Here is a 20,323-nt window from a genome sequence, read left to right on the forward strand (position 1 = left end):
AGGTGTAAAGAATCAAGATTGGGTACTAGAGGACAGCGATGGTTGAATACCAAATATTGCCACAAGACCGATGGCAGGTGCCTGGGTGGCTCAGTCGGATTAGTGTCAGACTCTTGATTTTGGCTCAGGTCATGATTTCACGGTTCGTGGGATGGAGCCCCACATTGGGCTCTGTGCAGACGGCGCAGACTCTGCTTGGGACTGTCTCTCTCCCTTTACCTCTCTGCCCCCCAACTCCCCCCCCCCCAACCCCGTNCAAAAAAAGACCAGTAGGGTTTGGAACTTATGTCACTAACTATCTTGCATTAAGTCTCTATGGTGTTTCGGCTGGCTACCACCCACAAGGGACTTCTCGTGTTCTCTCATCTCGGGTGCTGAGCCACTGCCACAGAGACCATTTCCAAGGAGGTGTTGGCAAGATTTGCAGAGAGCTTTGCTGTAGCCCACGCTGCATTTCTCTTTCTCCTTCCCTGGGCTTCTCCAATGTTTTGGCATGAGGCCATCGAGCGAATTTCCCAGTTGTGCAAGCATGCATAGCCAGAAAGGGGTGTAGGGAGGGGGGATAGGTTTGTGGGGCTAGGTTTGAACAATCGAGACAGAAGCCCCCTCAGAAGGTCTGATGTGGTGGGTCCCCATAGTGGTGGTCAAGTTAACAAACACACATCATTTTATTGACTTTTTGTCAATTTCTGCTTCACTCCACCTGCCCTTCATTCCTGCTCCTGGGCTCACCTCCAGGATGAACTGCCTTCACACGCGCATTTGTCTTTAGTCTCTGCTTGGGGCAACCCCAGCCTAGCACACTCATCTTTCCCAGAGCGTAAATTTCCTCTGGGCACTCAAGCCTGCATTCATTCTTAAATTTCCTTAGAAACCATTCAATGCCACCAAGAGTCAATGTGCTTGGATAAAGCAATCCTACTTTGGAGAATTTAGGCTGGCAGATTTCCCTAGTGAAGACTTTCTGCTTTGCTGACTTCATCGCTAATGGCCCGGTTTTTGCCCCTTGTTCTTTTTCTTCTGGGAGTCTGAAATAACACACCCAATTTCTTTGAAACAAACAAGCAAGGCAAAAATGTAGCTAATCTTTCCACATTAGCGCAGCTCAGAAGGTGCCTGGTAAATTTCCAGCAGTTAGTAAATAACCAGTCTGTGAAAGTATTCGCCCGCCCTTACCCTTTACTTACTGCCATTTATTTTCTTTGCTGTTTTACAGAGTCTTGAAACCTTGTTTTCTTCCCTTTAAATGACAAAAGCCTATTTTCTCTGGCACAGCCCCAGCGCACAGCAACAGTTAAAGCTGCTGCTATGTGAAAGAGTCCTATTTGTTTAGAAGTTACTGAAAAGGCCGTGAGAGCAGGCGACCTGGATTATAGGAAGTAGCCCCAGCAAACTCGAGAGTATTTTCTTTCCTGTCTTTTTGCCAGGATGCCGATTTTCCCTTGGCCAATAGTAATTTGCAACAAGGTCAAGATTCATTCTAGTTGGAATCTCATAGGATATCTGCCACATTTCTTACGAGCCATTGCTTAACCTTCCCTCAACTGAGTCATAAAGAGAAAGTAAGGCAGAGGCAGAAAACTGACCATCAGGAGACCCAAGAGTTAATTTGAAGCCTGATATACAGACATTTTAAACAAAAAGGAGCTCACCACATCAGTGATGAGTGACAGTGTGCTTTTGAAGCTGCCACACAAGGCTAGCAACCCAGATCTCTCAAGCTGGAAGGACCATGGGATTTTGTAATACTGACCACGGCTTGAGGATCAGGGTTCAGAAGAGGTGGGTTGAACCTGCCCCACTAGTCTGCCTTCATCATCAAGATTAGGAAATTCCCTGAGTATCATAAACAACATGTAAGAACATTTCTAAACACAGAAGTACCTTTTGGTGATGACCTCCTCTCTCTAAATCTCGTGAGAATTAAGAAAAATAACCAAAAAGTCAAACATATTTAGAGCAGGGTTTACAATGGTTGTTTTCATTGAAGGGAGCCCTTATACAATTCTACTTCCAGAATTTGCTGTTACCTGGTTGTATTAGCACAGGTTCCTGCCTTTCAGATTTTTTTCCTTATAAAACATTTCTCTTTACTTAACTTCCAGGACAATAGCGAGATTCTGTGACATCACAAGTCAATCGCCAATGGTCCTGTTCCACATTTTACCTTCAGTATTGTTTATTTTACTTTTCTGCTCCAGGATACAGGTCATCACATATTTTACTTCCATTTGGATTGGCTTTCTATTGGTTTTCACTCTTAAGTATCTCTTTTACTCGTGTCTGTCATTTTTATTTGTATTATTCCAACACATAAGAAGGGATAGTTTCATGTTTTGTTTTGGTTTGTTTTGTTTTTAAGTAGGCTTCACATGCATTGCGAATCCCAACATGGGGCCTGAACTCACAACCCTGAGATCAAGATCTGGGCTGAGATCAAGAGTTGGATGCTTAACTGACTGAGCCATCCAGGTGCCCCAAGAAAGGATAGTTATTATGACTTCCCCCTTAATACATTTAAGACCTAAAAAGTCCAATAGAGGGTGGCCTTTAAAAATCTGGTTTATTTTGCAGTTTCTAGAATCGAAAACGGGTAAAATTTCCCAACTTTCATTCCTTCATCAGATTTTAGAGGATGAAAAGTGATGACTGAGTTACCGTAAGTATCAGCAAGGCCCTCTCTAGGAAATACACATTGCAATGTTAGAGACTCAACACTATAGTCTTTCTCATTTTACCAGTCTGATAGCCCTTTAGCAATTAAAACTTAAATCATTTATTTTTAAAAATTACAATTGGTTGGGGCACCTGGGTGGTTCAGGTGGTTGAACATTTACTCTTGATTTCAGCTCAGGTCATGATCTCAGGGATCGAGTCTCAAGTTAGGCTTCATGCTGAGCATGGAGCCTGCTTAAGATTCTCTCCTTCTCTCTCTCCCTCTCTCTCTTTCCCTCCCTCAAAAAAAAAAAACAAAAACAAAAAAAAACAAAAACACTACAGTTGGTTAATTAAGCCAAACAGTTCATTAATTAATGACAAATTCGGTTGAACTATTTTCTAATGTATAAACAACATAGCTGGCTGTTTCACAGAACTTTCCATTTTTCCGCTAGAAGAACAGGCCTCATAGAGGGGTGCAAAGTTAGAGCAGAATGAACTGATGATCACTTTTTGGCAATTCTAAAGGTTTCGCTCATTCCACTTAAATTCACTGAAAGGACGTCAATATTTTCTGTATCTCAAATTATGTTTCTTCTGCCTACAACTTACTTTCTTGGATTACACAGACTACTTCTTTAGCCTTTCATATTTTTAAAAGGTTTTTTTTAATTTTTAAATTTATTTCTGACAGAGAGAGACTGCATGAGCAGGGAAGGGGCAGAGAGAGAGGGAGATACAGAATCCGAAACAGGCTCCAGGCTCTGAGCCAGCTGTCAGCACAGAGCCCGACATGGGGCTCGATCCCACGAACTGAGATCATGACCTGAGCTGAAGTGGACACTTAACCGACTGAGCCACTTCAGGTGCCCCCATATTTTTAAACATATCCTTCTTCCCCTCTCCCCAACTATCTTTCCATTTTATGGCTCTGTCTCTGTTCTACATTTTCAGAGTTCAGAAAAACAAACTAGAAAAGCCACATAGCTTACCATTTCCACCAAGGATAAATATAAGAACATCCCTGCAGTCACTGTTAAGATCCAGTTCTGAACACACAGAGCAGCTGAGACTGAGAGACCAACGTACAGTCCGATGAAGGCAGTCAGAGCACTTATAAAATTCATAAGGATGGCAGTCCTAATAGGAAGTCCAGAGCTTAAGAGCACAGCAAAATCTCCTGGAATTTAAGGGCAAAAGAAAATATAATCATTGTTTAATTGATGATGCCTTTGGTGGAGGAATGTGCTATTAGGCTATTCCAAACTTCAGCGACTGGGACTGATTTTATAAGTAGAGTTGGGTGACCAGTCGGTAAAGCACTTGCCCGTATTTCTCTGGGATTCAGGGCCTTCTCATTATACTATTAGGAAGTTACATTTCAAGAGCTGTCTTCCTTTTCTATTCCTGAAGACAGCGTATACTGAGAGGAGTGTGACACAGTCTTCAGTTCCCGATGGATGCCCTGTGACATTTTCAACTTAGATAAATGCAGAATAAAGCACTTCCTTGTTCCACGGTTTTTAAACCTTCTTGCCTGGAAACTCTCCAGGCTAAATCCCGTTACATCGGCTTTTCTTATTTGCTTATGTAAGAACTGCTATGGGGAGAGAATGCTACTTAGTAGGAGATTTAAAAACCATTGCCAGAGTTGGTTAGGAAAACAGACTTTTCCTTTAGAAAGTGTTTTGCTGCCTCGATGATTATAGAAACATGACCTTATTCTCTCCACACCTTTCCTCCCAAAGAAGAATCACCTCTGAATCTGAGAGCCTCTAGTTCTTAGTTTGGGAGACAGGGAAGAGACTAACATTCAATAAATCGTCAGGGGGCTCTGTTTCTTCATTCCAAGGCATAAATGGTCCTACGAACAGGTCTTAAACCATCTTTGCTGGTCTGTCACAGATTGTCACACTCCTCTGCGGTTTTATTATAATAGTGAGGGGGTGTGCCTGAGTGGCTCAGTTGGTTAAGCCTCGGACTTCCACTCAGGTCATGGTCTTGCGGTTCAGGGATTTGAGCCCCATGTTGGGCTCTGTGCTGACAGCTCAGAACCTGGAGCCTGCTTCAGATTCTGTGTCTCCTTCTCTCTCTGTCCCTCCCCCACTCGCACTTTCTCTCTCTTTGTCAAAAATAAATAACCATTAAAAAAATAATAATAAGTGAAAAGCAGGACCATGGTCTAGGGCACCCAGGCCAGGGACATTTTAATGGATTCAGGAAGGGCCTTGGATACACTGCTCAAAGAAGGATGGGTGATGACTTGGTGACAGAATTTGGGACAGTAGACACTGAACACCAGAGGTTGAAGGAGTCAGCCTCTGCTCTTTCTGGGACCGTTTCAGAAATGTCTATTCCGTCTCCTCTGGCTTCCTGGGAGGCAGAATTTGAATTATGGGGCTAATAAGATTCTCCAGAAAAAGAGCCTCCCGTGCCTCTGCTACCATACACCTGTCATTTCAATTTTATGCTTGGCTTTAGATTTTATATAAATCATGTTGATGAAACCATGGTGTGGCTTTAATTTAAATGTTATTTTATCTCACTGGCCTGTTTGCTGACATAATGGGTAAAGTTCCCTTCTTAACGTTCTTCCCACATTTAATATACAGATTTTAAAGTCTTTGCCAAAGTCCTGTACAATGATGAGGCTTCTCTGAATGACTTTCTCCCATATAGAACCCTCCAGAATCCAAAGAGCGTGACTTAGGACCCTGGGAAACACCATCAAGAGTCTAGCTGAATTGTATCCCAAGGCACAGATTCTTTTTTTTTTCCTAGTTGTGTTACTCATACTGTTTAAACAGTTTATCAATGGAAAGTACTCATCTTTCAGGGGCATGTTAGAAAAAGACACCTACAGACCATAGCCAGAAATAACACCGTGGCGTTCTCCACAAGCAGGAAACAGTGCCCCTACTATGCGACTTACCCATTTCGTGTGGGATTTCATGACACAAGATAGCGAGTGTGGTGATAGCTCCGGACTCGGACGACGACGAGAAGGCAGCTCCTATCACAAGGCCATCTGCAAAATTATGCAGGCTGTCCCCAACCAGCACCATGACTGCTAACAAGCTAACGGTTTTGTCTGAAGAACCAAACAAAGGTGTGAGAAAGCATGAACAGGGCACTAGATAGATCATGGAGCCCTTCCCACACAACCAACTTTCCCATCCACCCTTGACATTCTTAGATTGCCTCAAATGAAGCAACCCCATTTTGTGCATTCAAAGTAAGCCAGGAGTGGAGATACAAACTAGTCAGTGACACATTTGCCTGTGTGGTCATTGTTTTTCTAATGGCTTTGACTAGTCATGAGATACATTAGACCTTGGCATTCACTATTCTCTCACCTTGTTCAGCTAACGCCAAAGAAAAAAATAAAAATAATATTGTTATAACCTTCCAAAATCCCACCAAAGACCTTTCCATGTGCATCTTCTGTAAAGCGCCTTAAAATAATTTAAGACCCTCCTTGCAGAGGGTCATTAAAGTGGAGGCTGTTTTCCAAAATGGTCTCCTTTGGGCCAGACTGTCCCTGTACTGCTATTTTCTGCTCCTTGCTTCCCTTTCGGGTTGGCGCTCATGACCCTCTTGAAGTATTTTGTTCCCTCTCCAGCCCTGTAGCCATGACAGAACCTCTATCAACTCGGCTAGCCCCCAAATTAGCTTTGGAACAATTAGCTAATGTTCTTGTCTTTCTGGAAAGTAACTTTCAGTACTCGACCAGCTGGACAGTGAATAAAATAAAGAGAAGCCGTTTTCATGGGATTCTATTCCATAATACACATTATCTAATTAGTAGAGAGTTAATGAAATAATTAACGAAATATTTTAGATTGTAATTGGTTTCAAGTTTTTAACACAGAATTTCTATTTTCAAAAACCTCAAAGTGCGTATCAGTACAACCCCATAATGAAATCGAATAATTAATAAATTCAAATAATACTGTGGGGATAACACTTATTCTGACAGTAAGCCACCTAGGCCTACCTTTTGAGAATAAGAGGCCATTCAAATCAATTTCCATGGTCTAAAAGTTCATTAATTACTCGATTGCTCCCCACTGAGTGCCCACAGTAAGCAGTAGCTGTTGTTGCTGTTAGAACTGAATACAATATTCTAATAATTAGGGAATACAGTCTGACTCATTTCATATCCCACCCATAAGTAACTTCGGTCAAGTAAACAGTAGATATAGTCCAGACTATTGGGCAGGAAACAAGACTACTGACTGCCGTGCAGAGATGTCCCACGCATTTCACTTCTTTTTTTTTTTTTTTTAAATGTTTTATTTATTTCTAGGAGAGAGAGACAGCGTGAGCAGGGGAGGGTCAGAGAGAGAGGGAGTCACAGACTGAAACAGGCTCCAGGCTCCGAGCTGGCAGTCAGCACAGAGCCCGATGCGGGGCTCGAACCCACAAACCGCGAGATCACGACCTAAGCGAAAGTCGTAAAGTCGGACACTTAACCGACTAAGCCACCCAGGCGCCCCAACACGCATTTCACTTCTAACAATCATGCCTTATTTACAGCTATCACTGTGAGACTAACTTAGATCCTACTTGTGGCTCACTAATTCATTTTATTCTTCATTAAAAATGAGGAGGTTTCAGGCAACCGTCATGAAAGCACAGAATAAATATCAAATTATTGAATTCAGGGAGTTCTTATTGGCATGGCCTGGAAGCTCTCAGAATTTAATCATCTTACCAGGTCGCGGTGCGGTTCCTGCCAATTTTCAGCAATAAAGCTCTTCTTTGTGAAAATAAAACAATTCAGGGCAATACATTTGGCAACATGGCAGCATGCAAATTGTGATTTCCATGTGCTTATATGTAGTTTTGTTACGAGTGGCATATACTCAAATGGAAATTTTTTACTCAATTTATATTCTGCTAAGAAACAGTGTGGCCTATTTTTGTTGTCTTATTATTTTATTTTCTCTGATTATGGGTTTCTAAATGTCAGATCATGGACATGTAATAAGCTGCAAGGTAAACAGACATATTTGCATATAAGCCCCAAGGAAGGCAATTGTACACATTGTTTAAAGTAACTTAAATATTATTCAGTGGGAGGTCAGACAAGCCTTCACTGGTAATCTAATGTACTTATTCCAGAATGATCAATAATATTTTATCTTGGCTTATGTAGCTGGCAGTCATATTCATTTCTATGTTTCTAAGCTATCAGAGGTTTTCCGGGGTGAGACATGGGCCGGACCTTGTATCATGTTGCTTTTTGTTTATTTAAATCAGGCTGTGGGTAGAATTTTCACATCCTGTCTTTTGAAACACAAGCTGAGTTCCACCAATGAGGTAATGTGAAACAAGTAATCAAATATTTGAAGCTAATTCAATATGTCCCTGGAAAAAGGGCAGTTGGGTAATCAAATTTGGATTTGTTCACTGTTGATTCTGAATGCCAAGCTTGCTATCTGAAGTGGAAAGATATGAGGCCACCAAAATACTCGGATCGGACCATCGTCACACCAGCGTCTAGCATCTGACACCCCACTCCTAAGGGGCCTGGGAGTTTTCTTCTTTCCTCTTCCTTTTCTTCAAAAACAATAAATGAGGGGCGCCTGGGTGGCTCAGTCGGTTAAGCATCTGACTTCAGCTCAGGTCATGATCTTGCGGTTCGTGAGTTCGAGCCCCATGTTGGGCTCTGTGCTGACAGCTCAGAGCCTGGAGCCTGTTTCCGATTCTGTGTCTCCCTCTCTCTCTGCCTCTACTTGTGCTCTCTCTCTCAAAAATTAAAAAAAAAAAANCATGTTGCTTTTTGTTTATTTAAATCAGGCTGTGGGTAGAATTTTCACATCCTGTCTTTTGAAACACAAGCTGAGTTCCACCAATGAGGTAATGTGAAACAAGTAATCAAATATTTGAAGCTAATTCAATATGTCCCTGGAAAAAGGGCAGTTGGGTAATCAAATTTGGATTTGTTCACTGTTGATTCTGAATGCCAAGCTTGCTATCTGAAGTGGAAAGATATGAGGCCACCAAAATACTCGGATCGGACCATCGTCACACCAGCGTCTAGCATCTGACACCCCACTCCTAAGGGGCCTGGGAGTTTTCTTCTTTCCTCTTCCTTTTCTTCAAAAACAATAAATGAGGGGCGCCTGGGTGGCTCAGTCGGTTAAGCATCTGACTTCAGCTCAGGTCATGATCTTGCGGTTCGTGAGTTCGAGCCCCATGTTGGGCTCTGTGCTGACAGCTCAGAGCCTGGAGCCTGTTTCCGATTCTGTGTCTCCCTCTCTCTCTGCCTCTACTTGTGCTCTCTCTCTCAAAAATTAAAAAAAAAAAACATAAAAAATTAAAAAAAAAAAGACAGTAAGTGAAGAAATGTCTCTTGCATCCCTACTAGGTGCCAGGCATTGTAAAATCTCTCCTGGAACTACAGATTTAGAAGGAAAACCATATGTAGCAATGTCCTGAAAGCAGAATTGGACAGACCCCATGATTACATATTTTGAATCGAAGAAATAAATTACAGAAGTACGTATGTATAACACATTTAAAATAGTGATCGTCAGTCGTGTTTGTTCTTTTAGCGTTGATATCCCCAACCAGATTGCAAACCAGGGATAAAGACCATTCTTATTTTATTCTCCAGCGCATGCACAGTCCCTGAAAAACAGTGCAGCTTCAAACATTTCTTGAGTGAATGAAAGAGTGTGACGAAAGATGTGGAGAAATGCATGCACGAATGACCACATCAAAATTGTCGGTCCATCCACATTCCTTAGTTACTCGGTACTGGAGCTTCCTGGTATGTAATCCTGGACAGGAACTTATCCTCTCTAACTACTGGTTTCTCCATTTGTTTAACTAGGCTAATAACTGCTCTTACTTCATTAAGTTATAGGAGTAGTAAATAAAATAATCCATGATGCACGGAGCACGATACCTGGCATATAATGTTAGCTATTTTTATTAGTAACAAATCTACTATGGTAGTATGGGAATAACTAATCATGACTGCGTAATATTAAAACATGGAGAAATTTGTGTCACAAAAGGGTAGTATCAGTGAGAAAAGTGGGGCAGAGTTGTGGAAGCAGGTGACAAAAGCCACGAGAGACCAAAAACATTTGGAAAATCATTAGAAACAAATGAAAAGGAAGAAAGCTGTATACAAAATGGGTACATTAAATTCACGAATAAAGAAAACCTTAGAAAAAATCTGGTTGAAAATTATGTGAATGAGTGAGATGTAGAATAAGATGTGACTGATCAGTTATCACTCATTGGAACTCTATCTCCATGGCATCCCACATGAAACAGACATCTGTGCTTAGTTTCAGCAGACTGTGATAGAAGTTTCCAGACTTCATAGCAAAGCAAAAGGCTCCGTTATCACATGAGCATGGATTTTTTAAATTGACATTTAGTCGACATACATTGCTACATTAACGTCAGGGCACTACATCATGATTCTGCACGTCTATACCTTATTAGTGCCATGCTCATGATTTTAAAGAAGCCTTGATAACTACATATGAATCTACACTAATTGCGGGTCTCAGAAGATCAATTTCAAATAGTTTAGGAAACCATCATTTTTAAAGAATAAAGTTGATGTTAACGCGTAGCATGTGTGAAAGATGGATAAGAATGAGTATTCAACATTTTCTCGTAGAGGCTGTAATAATGAAAAACAAACCCAAAGAGAAACCTATATGATTTCAACACACTGTTTCCCAACAGACATAAACTTTTTTCTGTGGTACTTTCTACATTTAAAGTTTACCTCTTTACCATTGGTACTCACATTTTTGGCTGGAGGCGGTCATATTGCCTACAGGAATTTCAGCTGCCTGTGAATCTTCTGGGCCTTTCTATTTTAAATGAAAAAACAACTAGTGAGAGATTAGCAGTGGCCATCATTTTATCGTAAAATGGAAATATCTGGACAGTTATGCTGGGTTTTAAACGTTTTAACACCCCAGAATACAGCACAACTTTGAAATTTCACAGGCAAGCCTAGAACGTAAAGCTGGGGGTTTGTGAGCAAACTTCCTGCACTATGTGCCTTTAGATGAAAATAGTAAATTATCTCCATACAGAGCTAGAGGCTACAGGGACAGTCTGTAATCCAGGCTCTTAAATTATGTAAGCCTTTGTGAAATCCAAAAGCTGTAGAAAGAAACAGCTCTTGATTCTTGACCTAATTTGATACTTCTCCTGTGTGGTGGACTGTGGGTCTAGGATTCATTTTCTGATCTCTTAGCACATCGTGTATTGTGGATAGAGAACAAACCCATGCAAACCCCACGCCTCACATTACTTGTGATGGAGTAATATTCTCTTTCGGGGGCTTTGCCAGTGAGTAAAAGAATCTTGTTGATTAAGAAAGCAAATCAACAGGGGCACCTGAGTGGCTCTGTCAGCGAAGAGTCCAACGTTAGCTCAAGTCATGATCTCATGGTCTGTGGGTTCAAGCCCCGCATCGGGCTCTGTGCTGGGAGCCTCCTCCAGATACGGTGTCTCCCTCTCTCTCTATCCTTCCTGTTACTAGCACTCTGTCTCTCTCTCTCTCAAAAATAAATAAACATTAAACAAAGCAAATCAACAGACTTACAAAAAAATATAATAAATTAAGATTTTTTTATCCTTTCATACGACAGAGAGGTTAGATTTTGAAACTGACTTCTGTGAGTTAATATGATGTGATTTTATTTTAGAGACTGACTCACGCATCAGGAAAGTCACTTTCCATCCCTGTGCCTCCTATTCTCATTCTATTATGTGAAAAGAATACTTTTCACAGGCAGTCCTCACTTTTCTTAAGTTCACATTATGCCAGGTCGCTTTTATGAAAAACCTACATTAGTACCCGTTTCCACTAACTGAAAAAAGTCCAAAGAGGATTTTTGCTTTTATGAAAAAAAGCCAAAGGCACAAAATAGCACTCAGCATTCATTCTGCAACAAGCCTACAGTGGCAGCGTGGGCCCCACTAGTGAGTGGCTCCCCAAGCTCATTTCCCGGGAACTCCATTCAGCATCTCAGCATCAAGCCACCAGACCTTTGTTCTGTATCTGTGAGCATCTGTGCTTTTGTTTTTAAGTTGTGTGGCGTGCAACACAGGGTTTGAACTCACGACCCTGAGATCAAGACCTGAGCTGAGATCAAGAGTCGGATGCTTAACCAACAGAGCCACCCAGGCACCCCTGTGCTTTATTTTGATTTATTTTGTGTACCTCTTAGCCAAATGTGCCCCCCAGGTATCAAAAAGTCTTAAGAGAGGTTATTTTGGGGGACTGGGAATGCTCACAAATTTTTCCATATAAATGAATGGTAACTGCTTCTTCATTTTATACCATTTTGGCTTACAAAGGTTTCTTCAAAATGCTCTGTTTGGCTAGCGAGGGAAAACTACCCTATTGAACATGTCCTTTTTTTTTTTTTTTTTTTTTTTTTTTATTTTTTTTTTTATATTTTTTTTTNATGTGGTTTATCTATACCATGGAATACTACATGGCAATGAGAAACAATGAAATCTGGCCATGTGTAGCAACATGGATGGACCTTGAGGGTGTTATGCTGAGCGAAATAAGTCAGGCAGAGAAGGACAAATATCATATGTTTGCACGTATAGGAGGATTAGGAGGAACTTGACGGAGGAACAAGGGGGAGAAGAAGGGGGGAAATGATGGGGGAAAGGGAGAGAGGCAAACCATGAGAGAACATGTCCTTTTAAAAGCAATATTGACTGGGGCACCTGGCTGACTCAGTTGGAAGAGGGTGTGACTCTTGATCTCAGGGTTATATATACAAGCCTCACGTTGATCGTGGAGATTACTTAAACAAATAAATAAACTTAAAAAAATAAATGCATATTTACATAATTCTATCACCCAACGTTGTGAAACTGTTGAGCCATGTTTAATGTGGGGCCTAAGCACCTTTTTAAAAAATGTCAAACAGAGAAAATAAACTTATCTTTCACATGGGGGAACAGTAGCCGCTACTCAAAACATATAATAATGAGCAATGTTTGGATAAGTGGCTGAGAAGTAAGGTAGGAACTGAAGGACACAGGGTAAGAGTGAACAAGAAAGCACATGTGATTTTTTTTACATTATATCAAAAGCCTGGTTATAATTAAAAGACAGGAGTTCAAATATATTTACTCTAGGTTTTCCCACGCAAAACTATATACTATGTAAAGGAATTTAGAGGCAAGCATCCAAGATGCCTTGATTGGTGAGAATTATGAGTTCCCCTCCTTCCTGAAAAACCATGAACTTGAACCAATCAGTCTTAAAAGTTCATATTATTTCTATTCACTTAAAGTTGATCTTGCAGCTAAAATAACCAAAGGAATAGTGACTGTGGTATTAGTGAGCTGGCATATTCAAATAGTTCAAAACTCATAAGGTTAGCACCAGAGATTTATTTATATCGGTCTCAGGATTCTGAGCCCTTCATTGAAACAGAAGGAATAAAATCAGCATGAAACTGATTTTATTTTTTTTATTTTTATTTTTTAAATGTTTTATTTATTTCTAGGAGAGAGAGAGACAGCGTGAGCAGGGGAGGGTCAGAGAGAGAGGGAGTCACAGACTGAAACAGGCTCCAGGCTCTGAGCTGGCAGTCAGCACAGAGCCCGACGCGGGGCTCGAACCCACGAACCGCGAGATCATGACCTAAGCGAAAGTCGGACGCTTAACCGACTAAGCCACCCAGGCGCCCCAGCATGAAACTGATTTTAAAACTGATCTCAGCCTGAAATTACCTTCTTCCAAGCCATATGCAAAGTACCTAAGCCATAAACATAATAAAGGTTTTCAAAGTCACTTTTTCAAAGGGACGGTTTTGTTCATAATTGAGTCAGTTCTAGATCTGTGATCTACCAGCAGACTTCTGTTGCTGGGGCAGTGTCTCAGGCACAGCTTACTCATCTCCACTGGGTCAGGACTCTATTCTTGAACTGTAAACCCTTCCTCCAACGGCCACAGTTAGAACTGTTACATGTTACTTTCATATTCTTCCTGCCCCTTTACTTGTTACTTAGAGAATTATCAGAATGGGAGCATTGGTTTGAACCTGACTGGAGGTTGTGTTTTGCAAATTTGCATGGAATATTTGCCCTGGAAAACTCAGTGTAAGAGAAGCCACCTCTGAGACATCTTGTGGGGCAGAATCAATTATTTTCTGCAGTACAAAATGATCACCCCACGCCTAGAGTAGCCGGATTCTGTCAGAGTCGTGACACTGAGGCTTTTCTTTCCGGGAAGCAACTTTATTCTTGCCGGCCCCGCTCAGTTGTGATCGTACCTGAAGAAATGAGCCCCCAACGCCACGTGGCATAGTTTTTAAATATATTTTCTCTTTATTTGTCTCCCATATTTGGTAACACACAGAAACATGTAGTCTGATGAAGTGGTCTCATGTTACAAGGTCATGAGGACTATTGTCACGTGCGCACAGCCAGGTTACTTTGAGGTTTTGTTATTTTAGGGTTTTTTTGTTTGTTTGCTTGTTTGTTTCCTTAGGGAGGGGACCCTACCACACTAGCTGTGCTACTTCCTTGCTCACCATTCATTTGGCCCCATCTGGTCATGGCTAAGGACTACTCAGAGTGGAAAACCTGGAAGTCAACTGGTTTGTGAAAACCCTACAAACAAAATGATCAAGATATATATTATGCAATCTAATCATATATGCTTCAAAGTGGTGCGGGTACCAAGGGTCTGAATCTGCGGAAAAGCTTTTTACTGTTTAAAACAGCTTTCAGGTGCTTGGCAAAGTTTCTCAAACTACTTATCATGGCTCAGAACAGGCAGATCAGGGGTGGACTTTTTTTTTGTTTTTAATCTGTCATCTGTTCATTAAGGAATAAAGGAAAGAAGGTAATCAGATCAGTAGAATACCTCAGATCGGTAACCTACCAACTGGATAGTTGAAGCAGATTTGTCTCTGCCTGACTGGTCGCTTAATTCAGCGTTGAGTGCAAGGTGGTGGGAATGTTCCCCACGCCCATTAACCAATGACACGCCCTGCTGGAGGAAGATGGTTTAAAATTAGTGCTGAAGCCAGAAGAACACAGGTGCAGTCTCTGTCAATTCCATGGTTCTATTTAACATNGAAAGTCGGACGCTTAACCGACTAAGCCACCCAGGCGCCCCAGCATGAAACTGATTTTAAAACTGATCTCAGCCTGAAATTACCTTCTTCCAAGCCATATGCAAAGTACCTAAGCCATAAACATAATAAAGGTTTTCAAAGTCACTTTTTCAAAGGGACGGTTTTGTTCATAATTGAGTCAGTTCTAGATCTGTGATCTACCAGCAGACTTCTGTTGCTGGGGCAGTGTCTCAGGCACAGCTTACTCATTTCCACTGGGTCAGGACTCTATTCTTGAACTGTAAACCCTTCCTCCAACGGCCACAGTTAGAACTGTTACATGTTACTTTCATATTCTTCCTGCCCCTTTACTTGTTACTTAGAGAATTATCAGAATGGGAGCATTGGTTTGAACCTGACTGGAGGTTGTGTTTTGCAAATTTGCATGGAATATTTGCCCTGGAAAACTCAGTGTAAGAGAAGCCACCTCTGAGACATCTTGTGGGGCAGAATCAATTATTTTCTGCAGTACAAAATGATCACCCCACGCCTAGAGTAGCCGGATTCTCTCAGAGTCGTGACACCGAGGCTTTTCTTTCCGGGAAGCAACTTTATTCTTGCCGGCCCCGCTCAGTTGTGATCGTACCTGAAGAAATGAGCCCCCAACGCCACGTGGCATAGTTTTTAAATATATTTTCTCTTTATTTGTCTCCCATATTTGGTAACACACAGAAACATGTAGTCTGATGAAGTGGTCTCATGTTACAAGGTCATGAGGACTATTGTCACGTGCGCACAGCCAGGTTACTTTGAGGTTTTGTTATTTTAGGGTTTTTTTGTTTGTTTGCTTGTTTGTTTCCTTAGGGAGGGGACCCTACCACACTAGCTGTGCTACTTCCTTGCTCACCATTCATTTGGCCCCATCTGGTCATGGCTAAGGACTACTCAGAGTGGAAAACCTGGAAGTCAACTGGTTTGTGAAAACCCTACAAACAAAATGATCAAGATATATATTATGCAATCTAATCATATATGCTTCAAAGTGGTGCGGGTACCAAGGGTCTGAATCTGCGGAAAAGCTTTTTACTGTTTAAAACAGCTTTCAGGTGCTTGGCAAAGTTTCTCAAACTACTTATCATGGCTCAGAACAGGCAGATCAGGGGTGGACTTTTTTTTTGTTTTTAATCTGTCATCTGTTCATTAAGGAATAAAGGAAAGAAGGTAATCAGATCAGTAGAATACCTCAGATCGGTAACCTACCAACTGGATAGTTGAAGCAGATTTGTCTCTGCCTGACTGGTCGCTTAATTCAGCGTTGAGTGCAAGGTGGTGGGAATGTTCCCCACGCCCATTAACCAATGACACGCCCTGCTGGAGGAAGATGGTTTAAAATTAGTGCTGAAGCCAGAAGAACACAGGTGCAGTCTCTGTCAATTCCATGGTTCTATTTAACATTTGGCTTATTGGCCAAAGTGAAGGGCAGCACACGAGAAGGCATTTCATCGTGGTAAACACTAAAATGTCTCACCTTGGGGAAGCACGGGACTGCTCTGAAACATCGTGAATATTCTGAATGCCTTAAGAATGAAACTTTAGGGTTGCCTGGGTGGCTCAGTCGGTTAAGTGTCCGACTTTGGCTCAGAGCATGATCTGGTGGTCCATAAGATCGAGCCCCACATCGGGCTCTGTGCTGACAGCTCAGAGCCTGGAACCTGCTTCAGATTCTGTGTCTCCCTCTCTCTCTGTCCCTCCCCCACTCATGCTCTGTCTCTCAAAAAATAAAAAAATGTTTAAAAAAAATTTTTTTAAATCTTCAAACAAAAAAGAGAATGAAACTTTAAATATTTCCAGTTATGATTTTAAAAGACTTGAACAGTGGTAGTTTTGATAGTCTTTTGTATTTACTGAAAAACTATATTTACTATGAAATTAAATTTTGAATTCTTTCTGCTGGAGATACCAAAAGGATATAACTGAAACTATATTACACCCTATAACAATGAAATTAATACCTTTAGAAACATATTCATAGTTAAACCACTTGTACCTTCTAAAATATTCATATTCCCTTTATTTTACTCAATATAATGAGTCTTGAGATGTGTTCTTAAACACTATTTTAAGTTCTCTGACAAGTCCAAGCACAATCTGAATAACCTTTACATGTTTGGATGTCCAGAATTTATTTCACTCCCTTCCACCCTCGTTAAATTTCTAATCATCACATACAAGTCGATGGTTGGCTTTGTCATTTCGTTTTCCCAGGCTAAGAACACTAATCTGTTGTGTACAAACGGGATCTGTTATTTTCTTTTGTGCTTGTTGAGGTTAGAACCCCTTTTGAGGAGGCTGAGCTGTTGAATGTGCAGGGTAGGGATTGCGGTCAATGCTGGTGTTCCTAATTTCTCAATTACCATAGCGCCCCAGCATGAGCTCCAGGACAAAGAAAATCCTTGCTTCATGAAAAAAGAACATTTCTACAGCATTTTGTTTATTCACTGTGAAAAGCTTCAAATACCCAGAAAAGCCGAAAGAACTGTAAGGTGATCACTCAGATACTCCTTCCCAAGATCCTACCATTGCCATTTACTAAAGCCATTTCACCACCTATCTATCCATCTATCATCCCTCTCTCCATCCATAACACCATCTTATTTTTTGACGCACAGCCTTTGAACCTCAAATAAATTTAGGAATACCAATAAACAAGTGCTGATATTTTACATGACTACTAACGCTTTTCCTGGGCACAGACATATTGAATTATATGAACAGGTAGGAAAAGCCAGAAAATACGTACAGAACCACAGCAAACTGCGGAACTCCAGGGCTTTGTAAGGGAAATTTACTTTATTTTTGGTCTCCTTGTGTTCTGTGCAAGCATTTACCTTTTTAACCAACCCACCAGACAGTTCATCTACTGTCTTATAGGATAATGTGTAGGAGCAAAACAATACATTAAAAAAAAAATGGCACTTTTCATTTCATCACAGACACAGAAATTGATCAAATAGAGGCACAAAAGAAGCAACTGTTCAAGCCAAACAAAAAGGCTCTGCCACAAATCCCATTTCTGAGCTCCTTGTTTTTGTTTGTATAATTTTCAATGGTCTTAGGATCGAAAATGATGGGTAATTTTGTGAATTTTTCAAAGTTTTTGTCTCCACATTTATTTGTTTTTGGTTAGGAAAGACATGCAAAGCACTGATTAGTAGGTAAGCCTTTCAGCCCTTCATTTCCAGACATGAATGGTCTCCTGTATCTAAAGTAGCCATGAACGTCAAATAGCAGGTTTTAACAAGTGCCTTAACAAGCCAGCAACAGATGTTTAAAAAGTTAATAACCATACTTATAGGGAAGATGCCAGTCAGAATGACTAGAAATCAGAGTCCCATCCCTCACATAGAGAACTTCATGAAGACATCAACCACTTTGGAACAAGTACTTTTGAAGTAAAAAGATGAACGGTATGAAGCCCTAAAGCAGAAGATGAATAAAATTTAAAATATACCTTGGTATTTGGTGATACAAGGAGAATAAAACATTTTTCTATCAAGAAAAGTCCGTGGATGCCTCCAATTAATCCTAACAGTGTCCAAATATGACCTTTGCTTTCATGGAAATGTCCAAACTCTGAGCCTTCCTGCTTATGTAAATCAAGCACCTTTAACAAAACAAAAACAGACACAAAAAGGAGACAGAAAGAATTGCCTGTAGAGGACTTAAGTATTAAGTAATAGGCACGGTATGAAATATATTCACCTTTCATTCTGGGGAACCCCCTGACAACCACTAGAATCATTCAAAGCCACATTTGCTTTTAGTTGTATGCATACTTCCACTAGATGATTTAATCAGGGTCACATCAAATGTCCACAAGGGAAAAGAAAGGAGAACTTTAAATAACTTCTGCTAATGAACACTGGAGAGCCTGAGCTTATTTACCAAGTAGCCTAAATTTTCAAATATTCTTAGTTTTTTTCTTCTCCTAGGGGTTCAATCCATACCTGTTTGCACAGCAAGTCTTTAATAACAGATCAATGTATTTTATATCCAGAGGAAATATAAAGATACATTTCATCCAGGGTTTACTCTCCCTGCACCCCATTGCAATCAAAGAAAACTTTTAATAAATGTTCTGATCAGGTAAAAATTCGCCTGAAACGTATCTTCCACTGAGGGTAGACTGTACACCAGCAGTACTGTCAGCTCTCTGAGAAACAAAGGATACATGAAATGCATTAGGAATTTTCCTCAAGTTGACTCATCTCATTGGTTGACCTCATGATTTCTTGGGAGCTAGTAATCATTATGTATCATATTCCCTCCCCAAGAGAAGGCAGTTTGGAAACAGCTCAGTGGTTTCTCCACTTAGGATGTTAGTGACCATCAAATTGAGAAAAAAAAAAAAAAAGGAAAATGATTCCATGCATACATATTGTATGTACATGTGTTCATACATACATGCATACATTTATGTGTATATATGTGCTTGTGGACATGAGTCCATGTGTGAGTATATGTGTGTATGTAAGTATATACAACAAGTTTATGAACCTAACTAAAAACCCATATACATTAGTCAACTTTTCCTTTTGGTAAAGAAAGGCATTGTAAAGGATACCCATCTAATATTTGTAATTACCATTATTTCACAAAATAGAGGACACGGTAAGGTCACAAAACAACACAGAAGAAAACCCCACGATCTCAGAACAAAACGTCGACCCTGAAGTTGAATGAATTGTGCTCGTTAAAAAAAACAAAACAAAAAAAAAAACAAGAAATCATGACAGTGGTATTTTTCTCATTTCCGTGTAGCCTTCTGAATCCTGGCCACGGATCACGTTCAGGAACCACTGATTTTCTACCTTTCCACCACATCGTTCTTCCTTTCCTCAGTGACTTGGCCGTATCTCTTCCCTCAAGTAAAACACTTGCCTTCCAATTTTCATGAAACCTGGCTAATCTTTTAAGGTCCTATCTGGAATGTGTCTCTGCAGAGTCAGCTGACAGCCCCACACCCCTCCCGCAGGTGCCAGGAGCTGTGAGCCCCCCCGCTGGGGGAGGTGCAGAAGCATTGAGACCCTTCCACTGTTTTGCAGGATCATGGGCAGCAGACAGCTCTGCAATCACTAAAGGGACCTAGAAAAAAGCCTCGGCTACTGCCTCCAGCCAATAAGCCCTGAAATATTTCCAGAAAATTAGATTACAAGGGAAATTAAAACAAATAATGGTTTGTTTCATTTTCCAATGCCCACTTTGTGATTTTTCAGAACATCTAATAATCACTGAGCCTCTGAGCAATAAGAGTGACCCTGTAGGAAATTGCCAGAGGCTTGTGGAAATTTTTAACATCTCTGGCTTTGCCAGGGGGAGGGGGGAGGCATTTGTTCATCACTGTCCATCTCAAGAGATTTCAGAGGGAAGAAATAATTTCGTCTGGAGACCCTTCTGCCTGAGCTCTTGCATCTCAAGTCATGGGCCTTTCATTTTTGACAAATAAAGAGCCTAAGAAAACTTCAGCAAAGAGCCAGCCTACTGAGGCTTACATTTTTCTTAAGGAAAATTTAGATGTTAGA

The 20,323-nt window shown here is 40.8% G+C and overlaps 1 protein-coding gene across 1 annotated transcript in view; it reads right to left on the reverse strand.

Annotated features, from left to right (window-relative positions):
- The window catches only part of SLC39A12 (solute carrier family 39 member 12), an 84,263-nt gene that overhangs the window by 21,837 nt on the left and 42,103 nt on the right, over window positions 1-20,323 (reverse strand). Inside the window, exons 8-12 of the mRNA XM_077772451.1 lie at window positions 18,253-18,405; window positions 16,002-16,112; window positions 10,442-10,508; window positions 5,591-5,749; window positions 3,651-3,838 (exon numbers count right to left, since the gene is read on the reverse strand). Coding sequence (XP_077628577.1) covers window positions 3,651-3,838; window positions 5,591-5,749; window positions 10,442-10,508; window positions 16,002-16,112; window positions 18,253-18,405 — 678 coding nt within the window. The remainder of the gene's footprint in view (window positions 1-3,650; window positions 3,839-5,590; window positions 5,750-10,441; window positions 10,509-16,001; window positions 16,113-18,252; window positions 18,406-20,323) is intronic.

This window comes from Crocuta crocuta, unplaced genomic scaffold (assembly GCF_008692635.1).
Source record: "Crocuta crocuta isolate KB4526 unplaced genomic scaffold, BGI_CrCroc_1.0 scaffold96, whole genome shotgun sequence".
NCBI lineage: Eukaryota > Metazoa > Chordata > Mammalia > Carnivora > Hyaenidae > Crocuta > Crocuta crocuta.